A 13,694-nucleotide genomic window follows, 5' to 3' on the forward strand; every position below is an offset into this window, starting at 1 on the left:
TAAAACACACTTTACAACTTTTTGAGCAAATGTCAAATTTGAAAGTTAACTTTGATAAAAGTTGTGTGGTAGGTGTGAATATGGGGGAAAGTGAGATCTTTGCATGTGCAAACATTTTGGAATGTGAAGTGTTGAATTGGCCTCTAACTTACCTCGGTCTTCCTCTTGGAGATAATCCTCAGAAAGGAAGTTTTTGGACTACGGTTGTGGAGAGGTTTAAAAAGAGACTTGCATCTTGGAAGAAGAATTATTTATCTCTAGGAGGAAGAATCACCCTAATTAGGCCTACCTTAGCTAACTTGCCCGTTTATTACCTTTCAGTTTTTAAGGTGCCTGTATGGGTGGCTGACAAGTTGGAAAAGCTAATGAGAGATTTCTTGTGGGAGCCTAGGGAGGAGAAAAAGGATCATAGGGTTAGGTGGGAGGTGGTGTGTAGAAGTAAACAGGATGGAGGTCTAGGGATTGGAAATATTAGGAAGAGGAACTTGGCTTTACTAGGGAAATGGTTGTGGAGATTCTCATTGGAAAAGGAAAAGTTGTGGGCTAAGATAATTGACAGTATTCACGGGCTTGCAGAGAATGGATGGGACTCTGGGATTATGGCTATGGCAACAAGAGCATCACCTTGGAAATCAATCCATGCTATTCTGCCTCTATTCTCTCCTTGGATCAAGTATGATTTGCACTCGGGTAACTTAATTAAGTTTTGGGAACATGTGTGGATTGGGGATCATCCGTTGAAGGACCAATTTCCCGCCCTTTTTGCAAACTCCACCTTTAAAAATGAACCAATTGCCACTTTCCTTGTTCCTTCAAATTCAAATTCTGGGTTTGGGTGAAACTTGGGATTGAGAAGAGCCCTCAGGGACACAGAACTGGATTGTACCTCAAATCTTCTGTCCATTCTTGATGGGGTTTTCTTGGAGCCGACAAAAACAGATAGTAGGATCTGGACCTTGTCTCCTTCTGGATCCTTTACTTGTGCCTCCTTCTTTAAAGCCCTATTGCAACCGGAAAGTCCTATTGGCTTATCATTCCCTGTCAAGGATGTGTGGTGTCAACCTATACCTCCGAGGGTTGGGAGTTTCTATTGGGAAGCTTTTCTAGAAAGAATTAACATAGGTAACTTACTTCAAAGAAAAAGACCCAATAGTTGTTTATCTCCACACTAGTATATTCTCTGTAGAGCTGCTAGTGAGTCTAGTTACCACTTACTAATATCCTGTGTTTTGGTAAAAAATATTTGGGAATGGTTTGCTTCTTTGTTTGGGTGCAGGTGGACTCCCCCAACGAATGTGCAAAGCTTGTTTACCTCTTCCTCTGTCATCTGCCCAACAAAAAGATCAAGGATCATGTGGAGGTGTGTGAGAGCTGTTGTTTGCTGGACAGTATGGGAAGAAAGGAATTCAAGGATTTTCTCAGAAAAGGAGAGAGGGTTGGAAAATATGTTGGAAATGATCCATATAAGGGTAATACACCGGTTGAAGACAATGGATGAGTTCACAGATTTTTCAACAGATGATATGTTAAGAAAATGGAAAGAAATTGCAAGTTCAGTCTTGGCTAAGAAGACCCTGAATACTACATGGAATCCTCTACCTCCTAGATTTATCAAATTAAATTTTGATGGTAGTAGCATGGGGAATCCAGGGCCCTCGGGTATTGGGGGGATTTTATGAGATGATAATGGTAATATAACAGCTATGTTCTCTAGCTCAATTGGAGTGGGGGATTCGTTGAGGGCTGAGGTGTTAGCAGCCTTGGAAGGGGTACAAAGGGCTAAAGACCTAAAGGTCAAGAAGCTGATTGTAGAGGGAGATTCTGTGGTGGTAGTGAACTGGTTGAAAGAAGACAATTCAAATGGTTGTCCAAGAATATGGTAGTTCAGTGTAATTGGGTTAAGAGAAGTGCAAACCCGTTTGCTGATGGTCTGGCTAGGCAAGGAGTGAATAGGATTTCTGGGTTCTGGGCTCAGTTGTAATTGTTTTGTTCTTTTTCAGCTTGGGACTTATCCTTTCCCTGGGGAGTTAAGATACTTCAGCTCCCCTTTTTTGTAACCTTATTACTATTTAATGAAATCTGTTGCTATTGATCAAAAAAAAAAAAAATGTCAAGCCAGCCAAACTTGGAGTTTCAGATCCAGCTCTTAGGAATCTGATCTAGGACATTGTGTGTGCATACCAATTTGTGCTTTCAGAAAAGTAATTATTTAGGTTGTTATTTGTCATCCTTTTGGCTGCCTGAAGTTACATCTAAGTGATCGTTGGCGGTTGCCTTGAATTCCTTCCTGTTAGTATTTGTTCTTATTTTCTGTCAAATTCTTTGTTTTTGTTCTACAATTTGACCTCTCTTGCTTTAGGATGGTCAACAAAGTTAAGTTCTAGAAGAATTTTGAAATGAGGTGTTGTCATTTTGGTTCAGTTGAGTGAAAATATGAAATTCAATCAGTGCTGTTTTTTGGGGAAAAGTTATGAAGAATGATTGAGTAAATTGCGGTACTTTAATATTTCAGATGATGGTTAAGCTTATGTGCTTAGTGTGTAGATTAGCTGCTAAGTTATGTCAAATAAGCTAGGTGGTAAAAAGGAATGTTACACAGAAATGTCCGCAACTATGGAGTGTCAAACTCTGATGATGAGTGTTTAACAAGGACATGTCATCCATTTAGGAGAGTCCATATAAAATGGGGAAAAGTAGAATAAGATGGTTTGGTCATGTGCAGTGAAGAAGTGATCTGTTGCAAGTTGAAGGGCGTAGAAGAACTAAGGGCAGGCCAAAAAGGAAATGTATAGTAGTGAGAAATGGCCTAAGGGCCCATACTTTAACAACGGATATGTTTTTTTTTTTTGTAATGTAAGTGGAGAAACTATGTACTATATACTAATCCCTTGTTTTGTCTCTAGTAACAGAAGATCATGTGGAGATGCACCAAGGCAACAGTGGGGAGACAGTAAAAGTAGTACAATTGTAAAACTATATTTATATGTGCTCTATTCTTTAGTATACTTCTACACCATCTTAGTTTCTAGCAAGATTCAAAATTTTGACACGATACGCCCTGTATCAGGCATATTGTATCATATCGGTGGGGTACCAATACTCAAAATAGAGGCCTTTTGGCCTTTTGATCCATTTCAGGGGGTAGGCAGGCCTAATACCCACCCCCTGACCTATTTTTGAAAAAAAAAAAAAACAAAAAAAGGACTGGAGTTTGGTTTGAAGTACCAATACAACCACCCCTTCTGGCGTATTGGGGCGTAATGATACTTTGAAACCTTGGTTTCAAGTTTTCAGTGTAAATGAATTTTTGACTTGACTCATCAAGAAGAAAGAAAGAAAGAAAGAAAAGAAGAAGAAGGCTTAATGTGGCTAGACAATGGGGGATAGCCCGTCCCCCATACATACAACCCCCTAACAAGGGTGAAGGTGGGAATTTGATCAGCATTTGTGGGTTCCCAGATCAGCAAACTGCATTGCTGATCATTTAGCCAAGCAAGGTGTTAATAGAGGGAATTGCTTTTAGGCTTCTTTGTAATGTAAGAAAAATTTTCTGATGTTGTTCTAAGATTTTCTGAGGTAGCCAAGGCTACTCAAGATTCTGTAATTTTTTCTTCTAATTAATAAAGCTATGTTTTCTGTTGCGGATGAAAAAAAAGGTGGGAATTTGATCCTGAGTTTCCGCTGGAACCAGTCAGAGACCCTACAAACTGAGCCTGTTGGCACCTTCAAATAGAGTAGAGCTGCATTGGGGTATTCTATATATCGTATGTTATCATGCATTCTTTTCTTTTTGATAATTTGTTATCATTTTTTCTTTGATAATCAATAAAAGTTATGTTAATTATGAAGAAAAAGAGGAATTATGAAAAACTATAGTATTAGACAAAGATGAAAAGAAAAGAGAATGGGGTGTCAAGAGACCTAAATGGGGTAGAATGACAAGAGTTGGGAGAGGGAAGAGAGATATGGATGCTTTGCACCTTGACAAATGGAATATGATACTTGGACTAAAAACTATTATAACATTAATTGCTGATCTAAAAAACTATCCTAACATTAATTCCTTGATTGTTAACTATTGTTACACATATGCATACAGAAGAAAGATCCCCACATTATCTCCCATAGTTTTCCTGAAGGTCTCATTTGCTATCCATCCATCAGGCCTAAAGTCATGAGACAACACCTGAAATGCTTAAAAAGATGGTGCATTTTGAATGATTGAGTGATTGTGTTATCTAGGTGGAATCATGGCAAAAGTTGTTTGTAGTTGATGTAGGAATTGGGTTGAGACCTCTGGTAGGAGAACCCAGTTTGTAGGAGTGACCTGAAGATGTTGAGGACATTCTTAGGGTTGTCTTTGGATGCCTTAGGAATGAATGGATTGGTGAGTTCCAATCCCTGTTAATGCTAAAATGTATTATTCCAAATCCAGATAGTAATTCTTTTGTTAATCAATTGAGTGAATTCATGAATTCCAATTCCAAATTGCGGGTTTGGTGGAATGGTAAAAGCTCAGGCCTTTGCTTGGTGCAATGGTAAAAGCTTTTTACCAATATACCTTGGTGCAATGGTAAAAGCTTAGGCTGAAAATGTCATTCTGCGGTATCAGTATCATATTGGTGAACATTTTAGGCATTTTAACGTCTAAAATGTCATTTCTGTAATATCAGTTGAATCATGGCCTTTGCTTGGTGCAATGGTAAAAGTTAAGGCTGAAAGTGTGAAACTTGTGTTCGAGTCTAAGAGTGGACACTTTATGCAAAAGAATGTCATAAGATTAGGTCTACATCCAGTCTACCTCTCCCAAGACCCCAAATGGCCGTGACAATCACTTATGGCCTTTCACTAAGTTGATCCATGGCATGCATACATTTTGTATGGTTTTGTTTTGTTTTAGTTCCTTAACCATTAAGGGTTATAACTTGTAATTAATATTGAATTAGTTAAGAGTTATACTGCAGTCATATTCCTTGTGTGCAAGTGCTGAAAGAGCCCAACCAAATTATTCATTTTCTGATAGCCTGCAAAACTAATGAGAGAGCATTCTGTCAGCTGTTTTTAGCTAACCTTCCCAGGATACAAGTTACTTGGGAGAAAGCCCCAATTGGAGGATATCTCATATCTGTTGAATGGGGATAACCTTGAGGTATGAACCTCTGTCTTGGCTCATGAGTGGACTTGACTAATCTTGGACCCTTCCTACCCTGTTACTTTACTGTTGCTTTTCTGTAACCCTAGCTAGTAAAGTCTTACATGATTGAGAAACACTATTAGCAGTGAGAGAACTTTGGCTCCTATTAAACTGTAGGTACAATCACTTTTTCAATGTAGATGTTAAAGCCATCTCATTGAGATTTCATAAATTTTGTCAAGAACAAGGAAGCATGGATTTATCATCCACACCTAAAAGCAATTATATCTACAATTTAAAAGGACTGAGTTTTTTTATAGCAGTTTGCCTACATCTCTATAATGACAATGGGCACAGTGGTAGAGTATGTTTGCCTATTGGGTTATCCATAATGCAGAGCATGTTTGCCTTATCAAAGACATAAGAAAGGGTTATCATCTGAAACTCCCCCCACATTTTTGATACCTCTAGCGAGCCCATGTCAGATGCTTTTGTTTATAACATACATACTTTCTGTCATGTTAATGTTAGAGATCGTAACAGAACTGGTTCATGTGTACAGTTTTTATTTTTTAAAGACAACTAACCTTAACCAGCCAGTCTACCCTAATAACTAATTTTATATGACAAAAAGACTATTGGTTTATTTCATGACCACTCATCTCACAACCCACCGACGGTTCCATTTGCCCATCAAGAGTTCAATTTTAGTGAATGGATGGACCTAGTCTTGAATTTTTGGTTGAAAGGATGGAGCATTGTAATCTTGCAAACACTTTCTAACAGCAAATGTTTGAAAGGAAGGCCTCTAGAGGTATTGAAAAGTGAGGGTAAGTTTAAGAAAAAGTCAGAGAAGTGGAGGGATGTTTCAGAAAATAATCCCAAAAATAAAAAAAAAAAGCTTACCTTATCTCAAGGGTTTGAAATCAGCTAATGACATACTAAGCCATGCAAGGGGCCATGCCATTCATTTTGTGTTTGGTACAGATGAGATGGAGAAAATGGTCTCGTGTCTTGCTGTACGTCATGGAATATTTGCAGCCCATATTTAATCAATTTGGTTCTGATACTTAAAAGATGGTGCATGTTGAATGATTGAGTGGTTGTGTTATCTATGTGGAATCATGGAAAAAGTTGTTTGTAGTTGTTGAGGCCTCTGGTAGGAGAATCCAGATCGTAGGAGTGACCTTGAAGATGATGAGGACGTTCTTAGGGTTGTCTTTGGATGCCTAAGGAATGAATGGATTGGTGAGTTCCAATGCCTGTTAATGCTAAAATGTATTTTGCAAATCCAGACAGTTACTCTTTTGTTAATCAATTGAGTGAATCCGTGAATTCCAATTCGAAATTATAGGTTTGGTGGAATGATAAAAGCTCAGGCCTTTGCTTGGTGCAATGGTAAAAGCTTAGGCTGAAAATGTCACTGTAATATCAGTGTCATATCGGTGAACATTTTAGACATTTTAGGCATTTTAACATCTAAAATGTCATTTCTGTAATATCAGTTGAACCATGGTTAAAGCTCAGGCTGAAAGTGTGAAACCAGCCCCTATTCCCACAAACCAAATGGACCCTTGTATCATTTGTATGAGAAAGATTAGCAAATAGTAATTCTTTCGTTGATGAGCATAATTTGCAGATCCCATGGAGAACTTTTGTAGGGCTAAAAGGTTTCCCAGAAATTTATAAGAGACCAAATGCTACAGTCGAAAAGATACCATTGAAAGAGAAACACTGGCTGGAATCAGGGGCCCAATAACAAGGACCATGAAAGGATCAAGAGAGGAGAGAACCAACTGCCTTCACTAACCGGCATAGCTCTGCTACTACTTGTAGGTTAAAATTTCAGTTAAGCTTTATAGGACAATAGATAGATATTCTTCCATGAAATAACGGAAATGCAGGGAAAAGAAAAGGCGTATTCCAAGCTTAAAGTAAAGAAAGATATGATACTGTTCGAAGAACTTTGAAGTTTGAAGTTTGACCGATTAAAACCCCGTGAATTTTGATGATTGGTTACCACTTCTAGCATACTGGGTGATTGGTCGCGATTAATTGCGTGTTTTGACCCAAGAAAAATATGACAAACCACACGTTATGAGTTATCGTTTAGATTCTACGAATTGACCAACTTCGTAGGCATTACACAAACAAATACAAATGTGTCTGTCTCACATTTTAATCATGATTTTTAAATTAAAACTAGTAGTCATCGTTTGTAGTCATTTTGTGGGCCGGCCGTGTAGCCTGACGTTTGAACCGCGCCGTCCCACAACGACCAGGAGTGGACAACCTAAGTCTGCAACAAACTCCACAAGTTGACGTCTCAACGGTCAACACAACAGCCCAATCCATCTAAGACACGGACCTCACAATAAAAATAATCGCTCAAGAATTCTTGATCAGATTGGCATCAGTGACGCTGACATCGTTGTGATATCAAGCACAAAAAACACAATGACAATCGAAACGCCACCAAAAGTGTGAAAATGGAATAGCAAATATGGCATGCCCCATGAGAGATTTTCATTGAAGCCTCTATGAGTTTTAAAAATCATCCTAACATCATGAATGAGCTCACCGAAGGAACCCAAATGTTGTTGATCCCAGGCTCCCAGCTATCTGGGGTATTGGGTATTGGGACATTAGTTGCACAAAATCTTTAAGCAAACGTAAACTGCAAATTCACGTACATACCATCACAATACAGTCTCGCAAAGATGAAGACAACTTGTCAAAAAACAGACACTGAACCACATAATTTAGGAAAACGTAAAAAGCAAAAGATTAAATAAACAAGTAATACATTCTTAAAGTAGGAAGGAACCAGGCATACTCTAACTGCTCTGCTCCTGCTGCTCCTGATCCTGCTCCTGCTGCTGTAGATCACCTTGCCAAGCCCAAACAATGTCCTTGAGAGCTGGCCTCATATCCTGTTTCAGTATCTTCTGATACTCCAAAGTATCACCGCTGGACTTCTTTACCTCCACCAAATGAAAAGTTGGAGTGACCTCAAATATCTCTGCATCAATTGACAACACTCCCTTCCTCCCTTCCTTTAATCCCTCCAATTTCAACAACCCCCCATCCTTCTTCAGCTTCAGCCCCAAGCGCTTAGCAACACCCTCCAGCTTCGAGATGATGACTGAGGCAGGCTGCCTGGATGTGAAACGTGCTTCGCTTTTGTGGTCGGGTTCCTCAAACAAACCAGACAGGTCAAATCCTGCTGAAAGAGATATGATATCAAAAGCATTCAAGTGGGTAAGCTTTGCTGACTCCTGCTTTGGCTCAGTAGCAGTGCCACTATTTTCAGGACCAAAAACTGTGTCAACATCCAGAGGCGCTGGTTCCTTGCTTTCTGTTTCAACTAATGCTGATTTTGAGTTAAACCCCTTTCTGAACCAAGAATTCTCCTTAATCTTCGCAATGGATATCCTAGTATTAGGGTTTGGATCCAACATCTTTGACAGCAGCCTTCGTACTTCAGATGGGAACCAGGTTGGGCATTTAAACTCTCCTTTACCAATCTTCCTATACATCTCCATCAGATTTGAATCATGAAATGGAAGATAACCAGCCAATAGAACAAATAGGATTACCCCACAAGACCAAATGTCGGCTTTAGCCCCATCATACCCTTTTCTGTTGATCACTTCTGGAGCAACATAGGCAGGGGTCCCACAAGTTGTGTGAAGTAAACCATCTTGACGCTTCGATTCAGCAAGGGCACTCAATCCAAAATCAGAAACCTTTAGATTCCCATTCTCATCCAACAGTAGGTTCTCAGGTTTTAAATCCCTGTGATAAACGCCTCTACTGTGACAGAAATCAACAGCGCTTATGAGCTGTTGAAAGTATTTCCTTGCAGCATCCTCCTTGAGCTTGCCCTTTGCTATCTTGTTAAAAAGCTCACCTCCTTTAGCATACTCCATGACAAAGTAAATTTTCTTTCTGCTAGCCATAACCTCATAAAGCTGCAAGATGTTTGGGTGTCTAACTAGTCTCATTACAGAAATCTCTCGTTTAATCTGATCAATCAGCCCAACCTTCAGTACCTTCTCTTTGTCAATTACCTTAATGGCCACACCCTGTCCAGTTTTAAGGTTCCTTGCATAATAAACCTTAGCGAAGGTACCTTGACCTAATAATCTCCCTAATTCGTACCTTTGCATCAACACACTCCCTTTATTTTCCATTATAGTTACAAATACTGATCTGCACTAATACTAGTTATCCTGCTAAATAAAATATATGTTATTCATGGAGCAGGAGGTCCTATAAATGAAAGAGCTCAACCATCTTCACAAAGGTCATGATGTAATACAACAGGCTTTGTACGAAGAGCCCCATTGCTCATTTGGACATGGAGCCAAGATGCGCTGTGGATTATATGTCCAATCTCATCTAGGATGAACAAAGGGAGCTCAAACAGAGCTAGAACCTCATTGCCCTCAGAGATGTAAATACTGGTGCTCAAGCACATCTTTCAGCATTCCCTGAAGTTTGTTTATCAGTGACCACTGAAATCAAATGGATAAGTTTACCAGATCTTGGATGGTTTCCAAATAACAGATCAAGGGAACTGTCAAGAGCTTGATTTTCCAACAAATATGAGATATAGACCTGAAAGAGAAATAAAGGATCAATGGTTATAGTGCAAACTTTACAAGGAGAAATAGGAAAGAAAAAGGAAATTAGTACCACAAAATTGTAAAGAATGAATAGACATAGAGGACAACCTAAGTTTCAATAAGATAAAAGATCAACAAAACTTGCTGAATTGATCTTAACTGATATAACTATTTACCCAAAATATCACAGAATAACCGTTTGTCTAAACATGGATGAGTCCTGAACTGGAAAGAACTTCATACAGGAAAAATGTTATAAAAGACAGTAACAAACAAAAGACTTTCGCACTGGCATAGAACAAGTGCAAAATAAAAAAAAAAAAAATCACAATTTTGGTTGTATGTAAAGGGGAAGTACCATGAGAACTGCTGTAAATTGTAGTATTGAGTTATGGCTAATCAGATCTCCTGCAATTACACAAATACGCTATCGAACACTTTCACTGCAAAAAAGAGACCTAGACTCGTATCAAAACCAAAGGTGGAAGCTTTTTACAAAGAAAAATCCTGGAGTGGAGAACATATTTATGAAAGCAAAGAACAGAGGATTGAATAAATCCTCACATAATCGAACGACCACAACAAAATCATCCACATAGAGAAAACACAAAACAAAAACGGACGTAAACCATGCAAGCTAATCCAGCTTCAACCTGGAGGAAAAGAAAATTATAATTTTTTATAAACTCACCCGCCATCCACAAAGAAGAAAATGAAATGTAGGAAACCAGAAATCTCTCTAAGAATATCAAAAAGCTATGAAGAAGATATGAAATTCCATAAGATCCAAATACAGAACATCGGAATCGGTGAACTCAATAAGTTTACCTTTAATTGGAGAGAGACTTGGAGAGAAGCACCTTAAACAACAACCAGTCACCACCAACGGAGAATGAGATGCGGCACCTCTCAAAGAAGCAGAGAGAAATCAGAAAACAACCAATTCTTGATATTCTCCTATCAAGGGACCAAAATTACCAATATGACAAATAATAATTAATACCAATATTGTTTATTGAAGATTGAATGAACAGCCAACCTCTGCGGCGATGCGGTCCGACCTTCCAAAAAAATCTTAGAATTCCAGAATCCAGCGGACGAGGTAAATATGTTTACAAAAATACCCTCCTAGAGTGGAAAGATCTGGAGTGTCTCATCCCTGGTGACATCATCCGACGCGTGGCAGTCCTATCGTATCTGGAGCATACGCGTGGCGCGTACTCAAACCTTGTGTTATATCTACGTTTTTTCTAGAATTCTTTTCAAAATAGACAACGGATCATTTTGTCCACGACACAAGTCTAAAGAGTATCTCAAATAAGAAATAATCATTCATTGTCTATGAGCGCTGGACAGCTGTTTGTATTTGTTGGAATTTGGGGCTGCGTGACGTGAGCATCTTATGAACAGCTGTCAACTCTAAATGGTGACGAGGATATACACAGCCTTGGCTTACAAGTTATATTATTTCCTTTCTTTTATTTTAGGTAAAATTTTCCATTAGTACTTGTAATCTGGGCCTAGTGTCACTTTTGGTGTATGATCTTTAAAATGCGATAATTAAGTATTAGAATTTTTAAAATGTGTAAATCTAATATCTGCCGTTAATTAGTGATTAAGTGGCATTTAAAAAGATAAATGTCATTTAATTTTTCTTATTAATCATTTAAATATTGACAAAAAATGAATAGTCTCAAATTATTTTCTTTTCTATTTAAGAAAGTTGGGATTCGGTGAACATTTTGGTGACTCTGAATTTTTTTAGCAGAAGAGGCAAGAATTTAGGACCGTTCCAAGGTTCAAAGTATCAATACGTATCGGCCCATATCGGCCGATATGTATCATTCCAAGACCCTTCTGATACGCCCTTATAGTGGGTGTATCGGGGTCAGATCGGTTCAGGGGGTGGAGGAGCCCTAAACCAGCCCCCCTGAACCGATTTTGAAAAAATTTAAAAAAAAAAGGCACAAAAATGTGTATCGATTCGCCCGATACACCCCTATTGGCGTATTGGGCATATCGATATTTTGAACCTTAGACTGTTCATTTTTTACAACATGTGGATGGTTGAAAAAGAAAATTAAATGGCACTTGAAGGACATTTATATCTTTTTAAATGCACAAATTAATGGTAAGTACTAAATTAACATATTTTAAAGTTTGAATGCTGAATTGTCCTATTTTAAAATTCAGAAACCATGGCACTAAGCTTGAAGTAAAGAGTACTAATAAAGATGGATTCCCCACACGGCTAGTAACACCCAATTCAAAATTTCGACGTCAGGTTTTATAAGCTGTATGGTATGCTCATCAATCAATTTCATATTGCTTTCCATTTGTCTAGCTCAAGGTTCAAGTATCGATACAGGCCAATACGCCAGTAAGTGTATCGACCTGTATCAGTGCTTTTTTTTTGTGATTTTTTTTAATCTAGTTTAGAGGTATCAGTTTAAGGCCCGGCTATCTTCTGAACCATGATCTGACCCGAAACACTCTCTATAGAAATGTATCAAAAAGGTCACGATACGATACGTATATTTTGAACCTTGATCTATCTCATTTACTAAACACCCCCCATGGTTTGTCACTGATTTATTTAATCAACTTTCTTCCGTTGACAGTAGAAAATAACAATACTAATCCTAATGTTATTAAAACAAATTTAATCAAAAGAAAATAAAAAGGTTTGACTATGATGGAAAGAAAGAAGAACATATAACCAATCAACGGGCATTATCGTAATAAAAATCAGGTGGGTGGGTTTTCATCAAGGGGAGTTTGATTGGCCAAACCCCTTTCAACTGCCAACATCATAAATTTTTCTCTAGAAATATCTTTCTTTCTTTACCTTGGTAAAATGCTAATAACCATTCCTTCAGTTAATTTTGTTCTTTACATAGAAAAAAAAGGAAGATACGCTTTTGAATGCAGATACCATTGTTCTCTCTTCATTCTATAAAATCAAATATAGTTTCTTTTTAAAGCTTAATATAGAGTGCTAAGGGTGTTTTCGAAACAAACAAACCATGGTGCCATGTTTAAACATTTTCTACTCAGGTTAAGTGATCATGTGACCATTTGAGACAAGAATACAAATGTTTCTTAGTAAAGTGGTTGCTCTTTATAGAGGTGATTTAATAAATGACCTTTCTTTAATATATTTACATTTTACATGAAACAAGTCAAACCTGTCTGTGCATTGGGACAATACATTCAAATCTTTAATTGGACTAAAGATAACCCAGTGAAACAAGATCAAACCGGTTCAAGTCTAAGCAGGTCAATCAGACCCATAGATGGCCCTAATCATTTGCTGCTAATAGATGATGGAATCAAGATCTAGTAATTTCTGTCTGGAACAAGTTTCACTTCGCCCAATCGCCTGCAAAATCTTCACTAATCACTACCAATTTTCACAACAATCAGTTCGACGAACAAACTTGAATGCCCGCAATCGGATGGAAAAGCACACAGACATGGTGCTCCCCCCACAGAGGAACAAACTCAAGCACGCTACACCCATGCAGTACAAGACAAAGGGTCCGTTAGTTTTTTGAATTTTGTGATGGGCGAGAGATGGAACAAACAAGTTCTTTTGTGGGATCTATAAAAGATTTATTTTTTTCTGATTACCAATATGTGTTTATATTTATTGAGTAAACACTACCACGTTAGCAAAAACTTCATTAATTCCGTTTCCATTAAAGTTTATCGATTTTTGTGCATCTCTCTTGTTTCAGAAAACTTCATTTTGAAACTTTCTAAAATGGGTAAGCATTTATTGACACTTTGTTGATGTAGTACCTAATGTGTTAAATACTCTCATTAATTGTTTTTCTCAGTTTTGCAGCCACAAGTACCAAATGTTTACTCAAAAAACGTAAACGGACCCAAACACATACAAGATTATTTCTTTTAATAATAGTTTT

The 13,694-nt window shown here is 37.9% G+C and overlaps 1 protein-coding gene across 3 annotated transcripts; it reads right to left on the minus strand.

Moving 5' to 3' along the window:
- Positions 1 to 7,795: 7,795 nt before the first annotated feature.
- LOC104594533 (SOS3-interacting protein 1) lies at positions 7,796 to 10,875 on the minus strand. Of its 3 annotated transcripts, XM_010254852.3 has the most exons (4): positions 10,594 to 10,735; positions 10,330 to 10,418; positions 10,124 to 10,208; positions 7,796 to 9,757 (listed from the first exon to the last, which is right to left on the minus strand). In XM_010254852.3, the coding sequence occupies exon 4, from the start codon at positions 9,328 to 9,330 to the stop codon at positions 7,972 to 7,974; it is 1,359 nt and encodes a 452-aa protein (XP_010253154.1). In that variant the 5' UTR covers positions 9,331 to 9,757; positions 10,124 to 10,208; positions 10,330 to 10,418; positions 10,594 to 10,735; the 3' UTR covers positions 7,796 to 7,971. The 3 variants fall into 3 exon arrangements, with proteins under 3 accessions (XP_010253154.1, XP_088754431.1, XP_010253156.1); XM_088898305.1 differs by lacking the exon at positions 10,330 to 10,418 and having other exon boundaries at positions 10,594 to 10,857; XM_010254854.3 differs by lacking the exons at positions 10,124 to 10,208; positions 10,330 to 10,418 and having other exon boundaries at positions 10,594 to 10,875.
- Between the last annotated feature and the right edge of the window lie 2,819 nt (positions 10,876 to 13,694).

Source organism: Nelumbo nucifera, chromosome 2 (genome assembly GCF_055504915.1).
Source record: "Nelumbo nucifera cultivar China Antique chromosome 2, China Antique-T2T, whole genome shotgun sequence".
Lineage (NCBI taxonomy): Eukaryota > Viridiplantae > Streptophyta > Magnoliopsida > Proteales > Nelumbonaceae > Nelumbo > Nelumbo nucifera.